General features: G+C 53.0%; 1 protein-coding gene and 1 long non-coding RNA gene across 4 annotated transcripts; one reads left to right on the forward strand and one right to left on the reverse strand.

Annotated features, from left to right (window-relative positions):
• Positions 1 to 863: 863 nt before the first annotated feature.
• MFSD2A (major facilitator superfamily domain containing 2A) lies at positions 864 to 13,697 on the reverse strand. 3 transcript variants are annotated; one of them, XM_027537695.1, is made up of 14 exons: positions 13,439 to 13,697; positions 11,828 to 11,967; positions 10,180 to 10,335; positions 6,124 to 6,247; positions 5,936 to 6,014; positions 5,439 to 5,581; positions 4,896 to 4,986; positions 4,656 to 4,777; positions 4,365 to 4,448; positions 3,528 to 3,611; positions 3,321 to 3,433; positions 2,742 to 2,885; positions 2,475 to 2,651; positions 864 to 1,384 (listed from the first exon to the last, which is right to left on the reverse strand). In XM_027537695.1, the coding sequence occupies exons 1-14, from the start codon at positions 13,529 to 13,531 to the stop codon at positions 1,321 to 1,323; spliced, it is 1,614 nt and encodes a 537-aa protein (XP_027393496.1). In that variant the 5' UTR covers positions 13,532 to 13,697; the 3' UTR covers positions 864 to 1,320. The 3 variants fall into 3 exon arrangements, with proteins under 3 accessions (XP_027393496.1, XP_027393495.1, XP_027393494.1); XM_027537694.1 differs by having other exon boundaries at positions 10,180 to 10,304; positions 11,836 to 11,964; positions 13,439 to 13,696; XM_027537693.1 differs by having other exon boundaries at positions 10,180 to 10,304; positions 11,836 to 11,967; positions 13,439 to 13,696.
• On the forward strand, positions 8,605 to 10,965 carry LOC113890083. Its single transcript, XR_003510428.1, has 2 exons — positions 8,605 to 8,912; positions 10,092 to 10,965. It is a non-coding gene; the product is annotated as an uncharacterized LOC113890083 (long non-coding RNA).
• Positions 13,698 to 14,768: the final 1,071 nt, after the last annotated feature.

Genomic DNA, 14,768 nt, shown 5'->3' on the forward strand with positions numbered 1-14,768 from the left:
TGTTACACGCGATGACTTGCTAAGACAAGCTCCTACCAGCTTGCGAGGGCCAATTACTAAATTTTCAGGATAGAATAACCGCTGGCAACTTGAAATTGGCTACAGTGGGAACATTTACACTCTAGAAATAGGCAAATGCTACAAACTAGGCGTTTCCCACTGCCCTCCTCCCCGATACCAGTGGTGAGATCCTTCCCCTCAAGCAACACATAGACTGGCCTTCCAACACTGTCATCAGTGATAGAGAATCACAGGTCTCTCGGGCCCCCAGGGTCCTAATCACAGAATCCGCCCCTGCACAGCCAGCCCCTGCTCAGGCACGCACAGGGCGGGAAGCAGAGCAAACTGGCTGTTCTCAGACTCAGGGTACAGTGGGTAGTGGTTAAGATACTGGAGTCTCACACACCTGGGATGTTATCCCAGTTAGATCTCTATTGGCTGTGTGAGTTTAGCCAAGTTTCTCTCAGTAGTGGGGCTCAGTTTCCTCACCTGTAAAATGGGGACAGGGGACTTCCCTGGTGGTCCAGTAATTAAGACTGTGCTCCCACTGCAGAGGGCATGGATTCTAACCCTGGTTGGGGAACTAAGACCCCACATGCCACATAGCCAAAAAATTTAAAAATACTAATAAAATAAAATGAGGACAGTCCTGACCCAGCAAAATGGTTCCCAGAATTAAGTGAGAACACCATTAAGGTGAGAGGAAAACTTCCACAACTGGGCCTGGTACAGACAGGTATTTAGTAAACGTTAGCCAATGCTGTTGTTACACCCCCACACACATTCTGGCTCCCTCTTACTCTCTGCATCCTGGAACAGAAGGGCTCAGTGAGTTGCTGAGAACAAAGGCAGAAACAGGCAGCTCAGTTTTCCAGCTTTTATGAAAATTAATAACATTAATAGCTTACAGACATATACATACATACACACTGCTATATACATGGTCATTAAGTTATTAATTAGTCTCTGTATACAACGTTTCTACATTAGTGTTCCAGGCTAGGCCCAATCAGTCCTTGGCATATTCACAGTAGCAGTCCCTGGGCTTGGCCCCTAGGGTGGTCACAGGGAGGCCGGCGGCTGATGCCCGCCCCATGATAGGCACAGGAGGTGTCCTGGGTCACTTACTATGAAGTCTTTAGCTCCCTTCCTGGCATCTGGAGACCAGCTATTCAGGGAGCAGCCTACGATGAAGTCTTTAGCTCCCTTCCTGGCATCTGGAGACCAGCTATGCAGGGAGCAGGCAAGCGGGCCTCGATTCCTCGTGTGGCCTGGTGACCCAGGCCCTGTATATAGTGGCTTCGGGCCATCCAGTAGGTACTAGAGGATGCTGGCCAGTTCTGTAGAGTCTGTGTCAGAGCAGCCTGAGCTGCTGGCCTCTTCCCTGCAAGAACCAGAGGAGACGGGTTGGAGGAAGCATCCTTACTCACCTGCTTGTTCCCCGAGGGATCTTGGCTCTGCAGGCTTAGCTGACTGCCAGGTTAGTCTAAATCACAGGACAGTGCTTGTTCACTCCCACTCTCAGCCCAGAAACTGCTGAGGTTTGTTCACTGTTCCTGCTGTCCTCAAGGCACCCCAAGTTCCAGTACTACATCCTGGCCTGGGCGGGTTGATGAGCTGGCATAACTCACTCCACCCTGCTCTCTGGTCTTCACACTGAAGTCCTGCATGCCAGGAGAGCCATGAAGAGTATGGGCTCTGGAGTTAGAATACAGGGGCTCAAACCCCAGGTCTGCCCCTTATCACTTGTCACACTTCTGATTAAGCCTCACTTTCGTCATCTGCAGAGTGAGAATCACAGGAATCTCTGATGCCCAAGGCTGTTAAGATGACCACAGGAGATCATGAGCACACTCTCTAAAATGTAAACCGCCTTAGGTGACAGGGATTTTTTTTTGTATCATTCACTAGACCAAGGCCTGGCACACAGGCTTCCCATATACGTACTTGATGAATGAATAAACGTAAAACCAACTCAGCATAAGCAGACAGCAAAGGGCTCAAGAAACATTAACTAGGAGACTTTCCCAGTGGTCCAGTGGTTAAGAATCCACCCTCCAATGCAAGGGGATGTAGTCTTTAGCTCCCTTCCTGGCATCTGGAGACTCATCGATTCGATTCCTGGTTGAGGAACTAAGATCCCACATACTGAGGGGCACCTAAGCCCGCATACTGCAACTACAGAGGTCCCATGCCGTAACTAGAGCAGCCTGCATGCTGCAACAAAGATTCTGTGTGCTGCAACTCGATGCAGCCAAATAATAAATATTTTTTAAAAATAAAATAGTCAAAAAGAAGAAAAGATACATCAACTGCCATTGTGATGAACTGGCAGAGGGGAAGGGCAGAGGAGAAGCGGTGGAGGGGAAGATGTTTGGGAGGCAGATCCGAGCTTGGCAGCTCCAGGAGGTGCTTTTCAAGGGCTTAGACTGGATGATGCTCTTTTGTCCACCAACCATCCCTTGCCCACTCACCTCAGAGCCTGCAGGGCCTTCTTGTTCTGCCGCCGCTTCTCCTCATCAATGGGGTACAGCTTGAAGAGCAGCAGGCCTATGAGGATGAGGACTATGGGAGCCATGGTCACCAGCATCTTCAGCGTGAACTTGACACGTGCCGGCTGGGAGCAGCCACGGGTCTGGTACCCGGTGAAGCTGTGGGGCCCAGTGGTTAGGGGAGTGGTGAGGAGGGGGCACCTGGGGCCTGCCCCTGCCCAGCATTACCCAGACCCCCACCCCACTCACTCCAGACTGAGGGTGGAGATGCCCAGAGAGACTCCAGAGGCAAACTTGGTGAAGAAGACGTAGAAGGAGAAGAAGATGGGCTCGGTCCCGTGGATGTGGGGCTGCTTCAAGTGGAAGTCATCAATGACGTCGGGCAGCATGGACCTGCACACAGGGGTGGCGGCCATGAGCACCCTCCCACCTAGCAACGCCAGGCCTCCACTAGCCCGTGTGGTCCAGGTCAATAAGAGTGCTCCTCTGGGAGCTGGCAGTTCTATAGTACACACACACAGTTCAGTGATGAGATGGCAACTTCACGTGAATCAAAAAAGAAGGCCTCTTCCTCTGAGATGAAGTAGCCCCACATGTAGCTGCTCAGCTGGGCAAGTAAAGTACAGGGTTTGAACCCCCATTTCCCATCCTGACTAGGTGTGCTCAAGCAGTTCACAATCTGTACAACTGTACCGGGAGGACCTGCCCCACTCCCAACCTGGACCTGCAGAAAAAGAAGTCCCCACAGATTCTCCCTAAGGAGTTTCAGAACTGGGGAGCTGGGAGGCTGGGGAACATACCAATATATATATATATATATATACTTACCATGGTAGTAAGAAGGCAGCTGCAACGCTGATGCCAGCTGCCACAGCCACCACGTATGTGACAATCAGATTACTCTCCATGAGGGCCACCAAGATGAGAAATGGCACTGCTGACTAGGAGAGTGGGTGTAGGAAGATGAGTCAGCTGGGGGGCTCCCAGCAGTAACCCCCAGGCCAGCCCAGGCCCTACCCTTTCAGCCCCACTCACCGAGATTCCAATGTACACAGCTGTCTTTTTGCCAAACCGGGTTAGGAACCACTGCCAGATGGGGATGGTGACTGTGGCTGAGAACTGTGGAGGGGCAAAGGGGTGAAGAAGTGGGTTAGAGCCCTGGAATCCCTCTTGCCCTTCCCAGGACTCCAAAGGTGTTGCTAGCCCTGACCAGGAGCAGCCAGCTGCCATCCCCTGGATTGCTCCACGGCAGCTGATGGCTCTTCAAGGAGCTAGGACAAAGTCCTGATCTTATCTGCTGCCCTCTGAATACAGAACTCTGAGTTCTGGCCTCCACATCTTTGCTTTCGCTATGCTTTCTACTTGAACATCTAACCCCAATGCTTTCTTTTTTCTCCAGTGTTACTAAGATATAATTGACAAGAACATTGTACTAGTTACTAGTTCAAGGTATACAATATAAAGATATTTTTAAAATATTTATTTGGCTGTGCCAGGTCTTAGTTGCAGCACGCAGGATCTTTTTTTTTTTTTCCCCCATAGTTGCAGCATGCAAACTCTTAGTTACAGGATCTTCTGTGGCGGCATGTGGGAGCTAGTTCCCTGGCCAGGGACTGAACCCAGACCCCCTGCGTTGGGAATGTGGAGTCTTAGCCACTGGACCACCAGGGAGTCCCAATAAAGATTTGATATATGTACCCAAACTCTTTCTTTCATAGTCCTACCTAAGCCACTGTAGGTCAGATCCAAATGTTCTGAGAAGCCTCCCTCATCCCTCACGATCTTGGCCAGTCTGGGAAATATCCTCTGGCTATCCAAAGAACCATCTCACTGCCTAAGCCCCTTCAGCCACCCTTGGGACCCCACACGCACCATGATTGCCAGGAGCAGATTCTGGAATTCGTTCCGAAAGCCCAAGGTGTAGGTACAAAACAAGGCAAAGTTCCCCTCCACCAGCTGGGGGCCAGGACGGTGTGGCAGGAAGAAAGACAAAGAAACAGGTGCTGATGGAGCTGAGCCTCGAAGACTCTTTGCATGCTCGGGGGACCTCTGCTCACCCCACCCCCCATCCCACCTGTCCCTCAGGCCCTGTCACATTCTAAGGCCTATCCCATCCCCTATTGCACTCCCCCATCAGGCCGAGCATATCAGAGCCCCACTCACCATGAAAGCCAAGGAGGTGAAGAGGAAGCCGGCAATAAGCTTGATGTACGGCCCATGGCTCATGACCAGCCGGAGGCCCCGAAAGAAGGGCATCTGCTTGGTCTGCTGAGTCTCGTAGGATTCTGGGGGCCAGAGGGGACAGTGAGCAGGAGCAGAGGCCCCTCCCAGAGTCTAAGGCCCAGGCAGAGGGACAAAAACTGCCCCACGATGGGGCCTGTACCCCTCCCTGGGACCCCTCACCTCTCTGTTCCCGCACGCCCAGGATCAAGATGACAGCACAGATGACATAGATGGAGGCAATGACTCCTGCTGCCAGCAGGTATGCATTTTGCTATAAAGCAGGTAAAGATCACATAGAGACACAGTCAGTCTGATTTCATCCCAGCTCCCAGCAGCTCTACTCAATGACCTTTGATCAGTCCCTTCTCTGGGGGCCTCTCTGTCTCCATCTGTGAAATGAGAAAGTTAGCTTGGGCCTACTGCTGCTTCCCAAGGCTGGAACAAGCCCAGATGAACTCTAAAAAGGCCAGGATGTGGAGTCTGAAAGCCCACAGTTCAAATCTTCCGAAACCTAGTTTCTGCAACTCACTAGCTATATTACATTGGACAAATTATTTAGCCTTTCAGTGCATCAGTTTCCTTATCTGCAAAGTGGACATATTAAAACTATATGTAACAAATGCCCAACAAATTACCAACACTAGCCATTATTACTATTCTGAGGATAACTGCAAACCCCATCATTCCTCATCTTCCCCCATCCCTGCCCTGCCAAGAACTCACCGTTTCTTTGATCGAGGTGGAACTCTGCGTGCGATTGACTGTAGAAGCATTGGCATCTGGGATACAAGGCGAATCTGCTTGGCCCACGATCTGCCCCTGGATTGCTGTGCCCAGCACTGTACCTAACACCTCCACGGTCATCCCTGAGTAGAAAAAAAGGTCCTTTGGAAGGGCCGCATGGCTTGTGGGCCCCCAGGGAGGAACGTCAGATGGATAGAAGCCCCAGAAGCTCTAGCCCCGAGAGATGGAAACAGCTCCAGATGGAATGGTTATAGATGGCATCTTGGCTTAAACTTGTGGCCTTGCTGTGTGACCTCTGCCTGGTCCTTGTACCTCTCTGGTCTCAAGAGAGCAATCAGTTATTTTTCAGTATGGTTTCACACCTTCTCCCAAGAGCAGAGAGCTGAGCCCAAAAGGGAAGAAACATGGTAGGAGAGTCAAGGAGTGGGGGACTCTGGGTGCCTGGTGGGTGGGATCAGTGGGCGGGGGAAACTTACGATAGGCAGTGGCAGAATCACGCTCACTCTGCTCCGTGCTGATGAACATGGTGAGAGCTGAGTAGGGAACGTGGAAACACTGGCATGGAAGAGAGGCCCTCGGCCAGTCAGACGATGGACAGACAGATGTGGCTTTGGGCACCAACCCCGGAGGCCCCAGGGACTTCCTTCCCCCTGCCCACACTCACCGTGACCAGCGTTTCAAAGAGGCAGTAGAAAAGCAAGTACCACAGGGTCTGGCCCTGGTGGAAGTCGGGCACGAACCAGATGAGGAAGTAGGCGATGATGGCCAGGGGGGTGGAGAAGGTGATCCTGAGGAAGGGGAGAGTCTGAGTGGGAGCTGGATGCCAAAACCCTAGGATTCGGGCCCGGCCTGGACTCTTCAGCAGCCCCACAGGGTGCCTGGTGGGAAGGAAATTCCTCCCTCTGGATCCACCCACCCCAGGGTCTCTGGGAAGGTACTGATGGCCAACCCTGGAAGGGCAGACTGAGACAGGGTTCTGGCCTACAATTCCGAGCATGGAGCAGGAGGTCAGACCCTTCTGAGTCTTGACTGCCTCTCCCCAGGGGTTAAGGCTCTAGACACAGGGGCTTTCTATGGGCTGGGGGATGAGAATGGAGGCTGAGACTTTGGGGAGAAGAAGCAGCCCCAGTGCTGGGGTTCTCACCATTGTGTGTACACACGGGGTGAAGGGAGGCTAATTCCAGGGGAAGATTTCCTTCTGGAGCGGCCACAAGGGAGGACTGGGCCCCGTGAAATAACTATAAGCAGGGTTGGGGGTGGCAAAGGTCTGCCTCCCCACATGTGAATCCCATGGTCCAGAAAGATCCCACATGCTGCAGAGCAACGGAACCCATGCCCCACTACTGAACCTGTGCTCCGCAACAAGAGAAGCCCTCCACCATGAGAAGCCCATGAACTTCAGCTAGAGAGAGGTCCCTGCAACTGGAGAAAGCCTGTGTGCAGCACCCAAGACCCAGTGCTGTCAAACATAAAATAAATAAAATCTTAAAAAAATAGAAAAGGCAGCTGAGAACCAAGGCCATGGAGACCCATGGTTAGAAGAGCCCACAATTCAGGGATCCAGTTCTGGCTCTACTACTAACTATTAATAACTTGGTCTTGGGCAAGTTATTTACCTTCTCTGAGACTCATTTTCTCATCTGTAAAATGAGAGTAGTAAGAACACCTACCTCACCTTCAACATTTACTCAAGAAATATTCAAATGCTAACTCTGAGCTGAGTGCTATTCTAATGACTTGGGATGGATCAGGAAACAAAACAGACAAATCACTGCCCTCATGACATTCACATGCTAGTTGGCAAACGAAAAAAAATAAACATAAGATATGTACTATCCAGCCTTAAAAAGGGATGAAATTCTGAAACATGCTACAGTATAAACCTAGAAGTGACACAGAAAGACAAATCTGGTATGATCCCACTTAGATGGGTCAGATTCACAGACAGAAGACAGTTGGTTGCCAGGGGCTAGAGGGAAAGAAGGAATGAAGAGTTAGTGTTTAATGGGTACAGAGTTTCAGTTTGGAAAAAGTTCTGGAGATGGTTGTGCAACAGTGTGACCATACTTAATGCCACTGAATTGTACACTCGAAAATGGCTAAAATGGTAAATTAAAAAAATTTTAAATAGTGTATTTTATCACACACACGCACAAAAGCTACATAACGTATTAGATGGTAATTAAGTGTTATGGAAAATAGAAAGCAGGCTGAAGAGGATTAAGAGTATGGGGGTACAATCCATAGCCAAGTGGCCTGAGTTGCCCTCATTGAGAAGGTGACCTCTGTGCCAAGATGAGCGGGAGTTGGCCTTGCAGAGCCTGCAGGGCAAGGGTGCTCAGGCCGGAAATGTGCCCCAGCAGGTCTGGGGAGTACCAAGGAGGTCAGGGGGCTGGAGTATGGGAGATGGAATTAGGAGATGAACTTGGAGAGGAAAAGGGATGCCTGGGCTCTGCAGGCCACTGTAAGGACTTGGGCTCTGCGTCATTGGGTTGAAGTAGTTAATATTAAAATGTAGACCAGCGCTTGGGACACAGCGCCGTGATTATCACACCAGGAAAGCCCAGCAGGAGACTTCAGGAGCTGCAAAGCCCTGGGCTGGGACTCCGACCTCAGGCCCAGCCCTGCCACATCTGCCACGTGGCCCTGCCGACACCCTGCCCCTCACTGGCGGCCTTGGGAACTCCAGGAAAGCGTTTGTCAAAGTCTTCCTGGTCTGAAAAGGAAGACCTAAATGCTGACTGAGGGCAGGGGCTGATCTGAGGCCTAGGAGGAGAGGGGCGTCCCAGGGCTCATGAACCCCTGGAAGGCCCAGCCTCTTCTTACACTGGAAGGAGAAGCGTTCCCAGGTCCTGACAGGTATGGATGGAGAGTTGGGTCATGTGTATTACATGGCAGCCTTCAGCACGCACTCAGATGGGGGTGGGGGACCACGCAGATATTGCCAGGAGGTCCCACCCAGACAGCTGAGGACATGTCCAGAGACATGCGTCAAATCAGAAACCAGCCCTAAGGGCCCTCAGCTACTTCACCAAGTGGGCTGCCACACCTGCCCAGGCAGGCAAGATGGCCTCGGATCCTACCTCCCACAGAGAGGGCTTCCTCCCCTCCCCCTGCCTCACCCCACCCCACCCCTCCTCTCCTGTCCCAAATCCTCCCAGAACAAGGGCTGCTCTGGCAGCCCTCGCCAAAATACTCCCGTCCAAGCAGCCGGCCGCTGAGGAAGCTGAGGAACCAAATGTGACTGAAAGTAACCCGGGTTACTGCTGCCTCAGGCTGGCCCGAGTGGCTGCCTGCCATTGGCTGTGCCTCATGAGGAGATGTGGCAGCGGAGCCCCGCCCCCCACCAGCTGCCAGGGAGGCGGGTACAACGGACTGCGGGTACAGGCGGGTACAGGGCCCCTGAGGCAGTCTCAGGGGCTGGCTCCCTGGGAGCCCCAGCATCCTGCGCAGGTAAGGCAGGCTCTCCTGTCCCCTGGCCACAAAGCCTGGATCAAAGGCCTCGACCTGGGCCTTCGCCAGGGGCTGGCGGGGTTTTGGAGGGAGGGGGGCCTCGTGGGAAAGGAAGCTGTGGGTGGGGGGGCAGGGACTGTGGGAAGAGCTTTGAAGGCCTTGAAGGCCGGAGACCAGGTATGCGCGCCCCTGGGGCAGGAAGGCGCCCACTTGAGCGTGGATGGGCCAGAGATGAAAGGGGTATGTCCTCCTCCCCCCCAACCACCAAGCAGGATGTCCTGGAGGGAACCAGAGCTCCGGCCTGTTCGCCTGTCCCTTGTGCCTGCCTTTGCCGTCTGATCTGTGGCACCACCTCCCCCAACCCTGCCTCACAGTCTGAAGCTGAGGAGTGTAGGCTTTGTATCAAAGGAAAAGGTCGTTCTCAGGGCCCAAGAAGCCAGAGGTTATGCACTCCCATTCTCGGTTTTATCATCCACCCATACCCCACCTCCAGGAGCCACTCTGCAGGGGTGCCCAGTTATATATTACTTAATGTGTCAGGCACTGTTCTAAGTACGTTATATGCTGTGTGTGTGTATTAGTCACTCGGTCAGGTCCGACTCTTTGCAAACCCATGGACTGTAGCTCACCAGGTTCCTCTGTCCATGGAATTCCCCAGGCAAGAATACTGGAGTGGGTTGCCATTCCTTTCTCCAGAGGCTCTTCCCAACCCAGGGATTGAACCCACATCTCCCGCACTGCAGGCAGAGTCTTTACTGTCTGAGCCACCAGGGAAGCCAAGTACATTATATATTACAAAATTTAATTTTCACCACAACCCAGTGAGGAAGATATAATTATTATCTCCACTGTGCAGATGAAGGAACTTGAGGCTGAGGAGTTAAACTGTCTTGCCCAAGGTGGTACAGCTATAAGTGGTCAAGTTGGTATTAAAACTGAGGCAGGCTGGCTCCAGAATGTAACCTTTCAACCGCTATAGGAAGTGATGGAGTGGAGAGGTTAGAATTCCAGTTTCATGGAAGGGAAAGGACCTTGGGGAGGAATGGGGCCTGAGACAGGGGAATCTTCTCAGTCTAACAGCTAGACCAGCCTGAACTGGCAAGAGTTCCAGTGCCCATGACTGGTCCAGCTGAGGCCCTGCTGAGGCTTTTGCCATCATTCCTTCTTCTCACCTCCCAGTCTGACAAACCAGAGGGAAGAACCATGGGGTAGCAGACACACCAGAGGCCCCGCCTTCTACCACCATGAAGGAGCATCTTCTACTCACCAGGGCATGAGGCGGCCCAGGCGGGTCCAGGGAGATTTGCTAATGCAGAAGCCCACCAGGGGGTCTGTGATGGCATCCCAAGCTCGGCCCACGAATAGGATGATGGAAGCAGAGAAAGGATCCACCTGGGATGAGTAACAGGAAAAAGATGACTCCCTCTTCCTTCATCTGATGGGCAACCTCAACCCTCACTGATGGGCAAAAGCGGGGGTCCCTCCCCACTTCAGCCAGGCCATTAGGACCCTGTACTGCTCCTACCCAGGCCTCAAGCATCATCACTTGCCTTGTTAATAATGATAATAACAGTCACCCAATAGCAGTGGTACTGTGTGTCTCCTGAGAAACTTTGCCAGGTCCCCCCTCTTCTGTCCTCCCCTCCACTGCCTTTGAAAACTCATCAATTAGACTGAATCCAGATTGCATTTCCTTGTCTCCCTCTCACAAGCCCCTAACCACCTGATGCCAGAACGAGCATTTGAGGGACTTCCCTAGTGGTCTAGTGTCTAAGACTCTATGCTCACAATGCAGGGGGCCCAGGTTTGACTCTTGGAGGGGGAATAAGATCTCACATGCTGCAACTAAGTGTAACTAAGACCCAGTGCAGCCAAATAAAAGCAGAGATAGCATTTTCTGGGTCACCACAGTGGCCCTCAGTTTTCCCATCTGTATAATGGTGTATGATCCCTATTTTACAGGGTCGAGCTCTATCTTGGATGTGGAAAAAGGATTAAATAGAGTAGGCTGTTACCATCACTACCCATTAAAGTTATACCTCTGCCTCCAGAACTTCTCGGCTTATAGACAATTTTTCTGGACTCTTCTTTATTCAAGGCTCTGCTATTACTATCACTATTACTATTACTCCAAGAAGATGGAGAGGACTTTCCTCGTCTGACTTTTCTAACTTTTTACATTTTGACAGGGGGTTAGTCGTATTTGCACCCAACTTAGGACCCAGGGCATGGGAGTTGCTTGGAAACTAGCTACTTAAAGGGAGTCATTTGTCCTATCTGGGGCTCAGGGTTCCCCATCTGTAAGCGGATACCACTAAGATGCCTTGTTTGCAAAGTCAGAAGTTACATGCAAAAGACAGCCGGTGTGTGCACCCTGAGAGCCTTGGCAGTTTGGCCTCCCACTCTTGCACCAGACAAGGTGAATTCTCAGGATGCCAGGCTGCTGGCCGAGGAGCCCTGTGACACCCTAAGTACCCTGTGAGGGCCCCTCTGTCCACTTGCATGCCTCTGCTCCTTAGGTGAAGGTGGGATGCACCTCATCCACAGGCCTGACAACATCCACCAATCTCCGAGCCAAGCCAGCTGACTGCCGTCCAACTGGGGACATGGTGTGCCAGTCTCTTCTAAGAACGTCAGAGCGGGCTTTATTCTCTCACACCATTGCCTACCCCTCCAGGCTCTGTTGCTTTTGCCAGGCAAGGAGGAGTTGCCTGACCTTGCCAGCTAAGACTCCTGGGGCTGAGAGACTCCCCTTCTGGATACTCTCCAAAGCCTTATTTCTACTCCACTGTGACTCTGAGAGGCAGAAGTGGAGGGGTGCCTAGTCCCATTTCCCAGTTGAGGGGAAAAACTCTAGCCTAGAGTCCGTAGTCTCTCCCACCTTGGGATGATGGAGGAGCCCTAGGGAGTTCAGCTCACTCACCTGAGCTACATCCAACAGGTAGATCTGCAGGAAGAACCCCAGGGCACATCCCGTCACCTGATACGGGGCTCCCCCAACTGCATAGCATAGTTTGTTGCAAATGGACAACTGTTTTTTCTTCTTTGGTTCCTTCTGGGAAGAAGAGCAAAGAATGAAGAGACCTGGAGACGAGACTGGCCTCCATTGTAGAACTTTCCAGAGCCAAGACCATCCCTCTAACCAACTCTGCCAGGAAGGATAATTCTGCCTTGCCCTGTTACCACCCAGGGAAGAGTTCACTTCTCACAAGAAAAGAGAGGTCTTCTCTGTTTTTAAAAATCTGGAAAAGGCGAATTCATACTGAAGAAGTAGCCCCTAAGCCACCTCACCCCAACCCCAGATCATCAGTGCCCCATCCCTTAATGACTCCCCCCCCCGCAAGGCCTCAATCATGTTTCTTTCCAAGTTGAAGGGGGAGTATGCTCCAGCAGTGAACCTGTCCCCACCTGGCACCAACTGCCACAACCTGAAAATCCTCTTGCTGCCAAAAGCTGCCTAAGCCCAGGCCTGGCTCCCGCCATAGTTCAGAGGGTAGAACCCACCTGCCTACTGGGTGAGAGCTCTAGAGATCTTTAAGGGCCCAGCCCAGTTGGCTGTAGGCACAGCTGTTCCTTCCATCTGTCCCAGAGCCTCCCTGGCCCCTGGAGGCAGCCAGACCTTCAGGCAAACCCAGGAGATGCCCTCCCCTACCTCTCCCTGTCCCCCTCCCCCAGTGCCCAGGGGATCTTGTTGTGGGGACTGGGGAATAGGGGGTAGGAAAGCCTCTAGGTGCTGGGTTGGGCCCTCTCTGGGTGGGGCACTAGGGAGGTTAAGGTTGCCCAGGGAAAGTAGATTACTCATACATTGCAGCAGCATTAATTGCTTACCCAGGCTCCTTCCAAAGATCGGTTAATAAAATTAAAACGAAAAGGCAGTCACCTCCCAGGCAGATATATTGCCTGGGATCCCTCTCTGGGGCCGCCTGATGTCACTGGGTCCTTCATTACGTCCAGAGAGCTGGGAATGGGGCCGAAAGTCAAGACAGGCAAAGCGCAAAGTGTACGCGCGGCCGATACCTACACTCACACAGAGCCTACAGGATGCGGCTCCTTTAAGAGCAGAGCTCTTGTTTTATGAATGAACTTGATCCGCCCTCGCCCTCGCCGAAGAGTTGAGAAGCTAGCGTAGGATGTGGGGGTGGGGAGTAGGCGGATGAGAGATGGGGGACCAAGGTGGGTTTCCCAGATTTCTGGGGTCTCCCTGCCGTCTAAGGCAGCAAACTTTAGCGGCTGATCACAGAGGAACGGAAACCTGCTAGGCAGAGCCGGGCACCACGTGGAGCTGCCTGTAAGGCTGCTCTCCAGAAATGCCCAGAGCTGGGGTGGGCAAAAGGGGGGCCTGGCGCCTACAAACCTTTTCCATCACTCCCCGCCTCCAGGGCACCCCCAGAGCTCTCTCCTGCCTCTGAGTTCTTCTGTCCCTGGCTTAGCCCAGTGTGTCCCAGAACCAGGCTTATCCCGCGACGCCCCCATCTCATCCTGGCCCCCCATCCCAGACCCTCCATCTGGGGTTGCGGGGACCTCACCTTCACCTGGACCGGGCGTTCACCGGCTTGGAGGATGCCAGTGGGCAGAAGTCCCGCGGCGGAGCCGCTCTCGGCGCCCTCTCCTTTGGCCATGACCCGCGGGCCACGCCGCCCGGGGACCGGGAAGCCGGGATGCTCCTCTGCTCCGCGGGCCTCCGCTCCGCCCGGGCTCGCGTTGTAGTTGTAGCCGCCGCCGCCACTTCGGTCGCCGCACACAAGTTAACCCGGCAGGCGGCTGGGCGAAGCACTCACTCCCCTGCACGCCCCCCGCGCCTCTTAAAGGTTCGTCCAGCCCTCTCTGATCTGGCCAATCCTGGAGCTTTGCTACCCCGCCTCCAGCCAATCCTGGAGCGCGCCGGTCCTCCCGCCTGCCCAAACCACCCGGCCTGCTAGCTGGTGCCATCCAGCCACGTTCTCTAGTCCGGAACCCGTATCCGGCTGCGCGTGCTCCGCGCAACATCGGGGGAAGGCCTGGAGACCCACCTGACACGCACGAGGAAACTGAAGCCCAAGGCTAAAAGTGACCTGCCCACGGACCCCCAGAGTGAGTTCTCCCAGAGCGAGATCTACACCTCATGACTTCGAACCCGCAGGTCCAGGAAAAGTAGGGGCTCCAAAGCCCACTGCCGCCTTTTAACTTCTGGAATCAAGTCGAGTCTCCTTCTGCTCTAAACCTGGAGTATGTAGCGCTGGCACTTTCCTAACCGACGCCTCTCTCTCTTTCCCCAAGATGGACTATTTCTTCTTATGGACAGAGGCATCTTTGCGGTCCTCCTGATGGGGGAGAAAGACAAGCTGAGGTAACCAGGCAACGCAAAGGCAACGCTTTGCCTTGGGCAGAAACCCCCACTTTGTGGAAAGGCGTGGAGACCACAGCCGTTAGCACACAATGATAGCAACAGCAGCATTTTATGGAGAACTTCCTCCAGGCTTGACAGGATCTCCTTCAGCCCTTTAACCACCCTGTGAGGGTGGTACTATTATTATCTCCGTTTTACAACTAAGGGGAGGAAAACGCAAATGAAATAGCTGTAATGTGGCAGAGCCAGGGCTAGGTTTTGCCCCATTTCAAAGCCTTCCCTCTTCATTGCACCGCCGCTATCCCTCTCAGCAAAAATGAAAAGGCTGAACCTGTCTCCCCAACAAGAAGCCCTGGGATATAGGAAGCCCTGAGTTGAAACAGTCAAGGAAAGATTTGAAAGAGTGCTAAATAATCTGCTCCTTGAAAGAAGGTGGGAGGGGAATTCCCCGGGCGGTTCAGTGGTTAGGACTCTGAGGGCACTCCATCACTGGTGGAGAATTAAGATCCTGTAAAGCCTTGGGGTCTGGC

The sequence above is a fragment of the Bos indicus x Bos taurus genome, chromosome 3 (assembly GCF_003369695.1).
Source record: "Bos indicus x Bos taurus breed Angus x Brahman F1 hybrid chromosome 3, Bos_hybrid_MaternalHap_v2.0, whole genome shotgun sequence".
NCBI lineage: Eukaryota > Metazoa > Chordata > Mammalia > Artiodactyla > Bovidae > Bos > Bos indicus x Bos taurus.

Bases quoted from the DNA above. Each gene is read 5' to 3' on its own strand.
- MFSD2A (XM_027537695.1), bottom strand. From the start codon at position 13,531: ATGGCCAAAGGAGAGGGCGCCGAGAGCGGCTCCGCCGCGGGACTTCTG. The intron at 11,968-13,438 runs GTGAGGTCCCCG...TCTTCTTCCCAG, and splicing joins AACGCCCGGTCCAGGTGAAG to AAGGAACCAAAGAAGAAAAA. The intron at 1,385-2,474 runs GTGAGTGGGCAA...TGGTTCTTGCAG, and splicing joins AAGGCCCTGCAGGCTCTGAG to GGAAGAGGCCAGCAGCTCAG.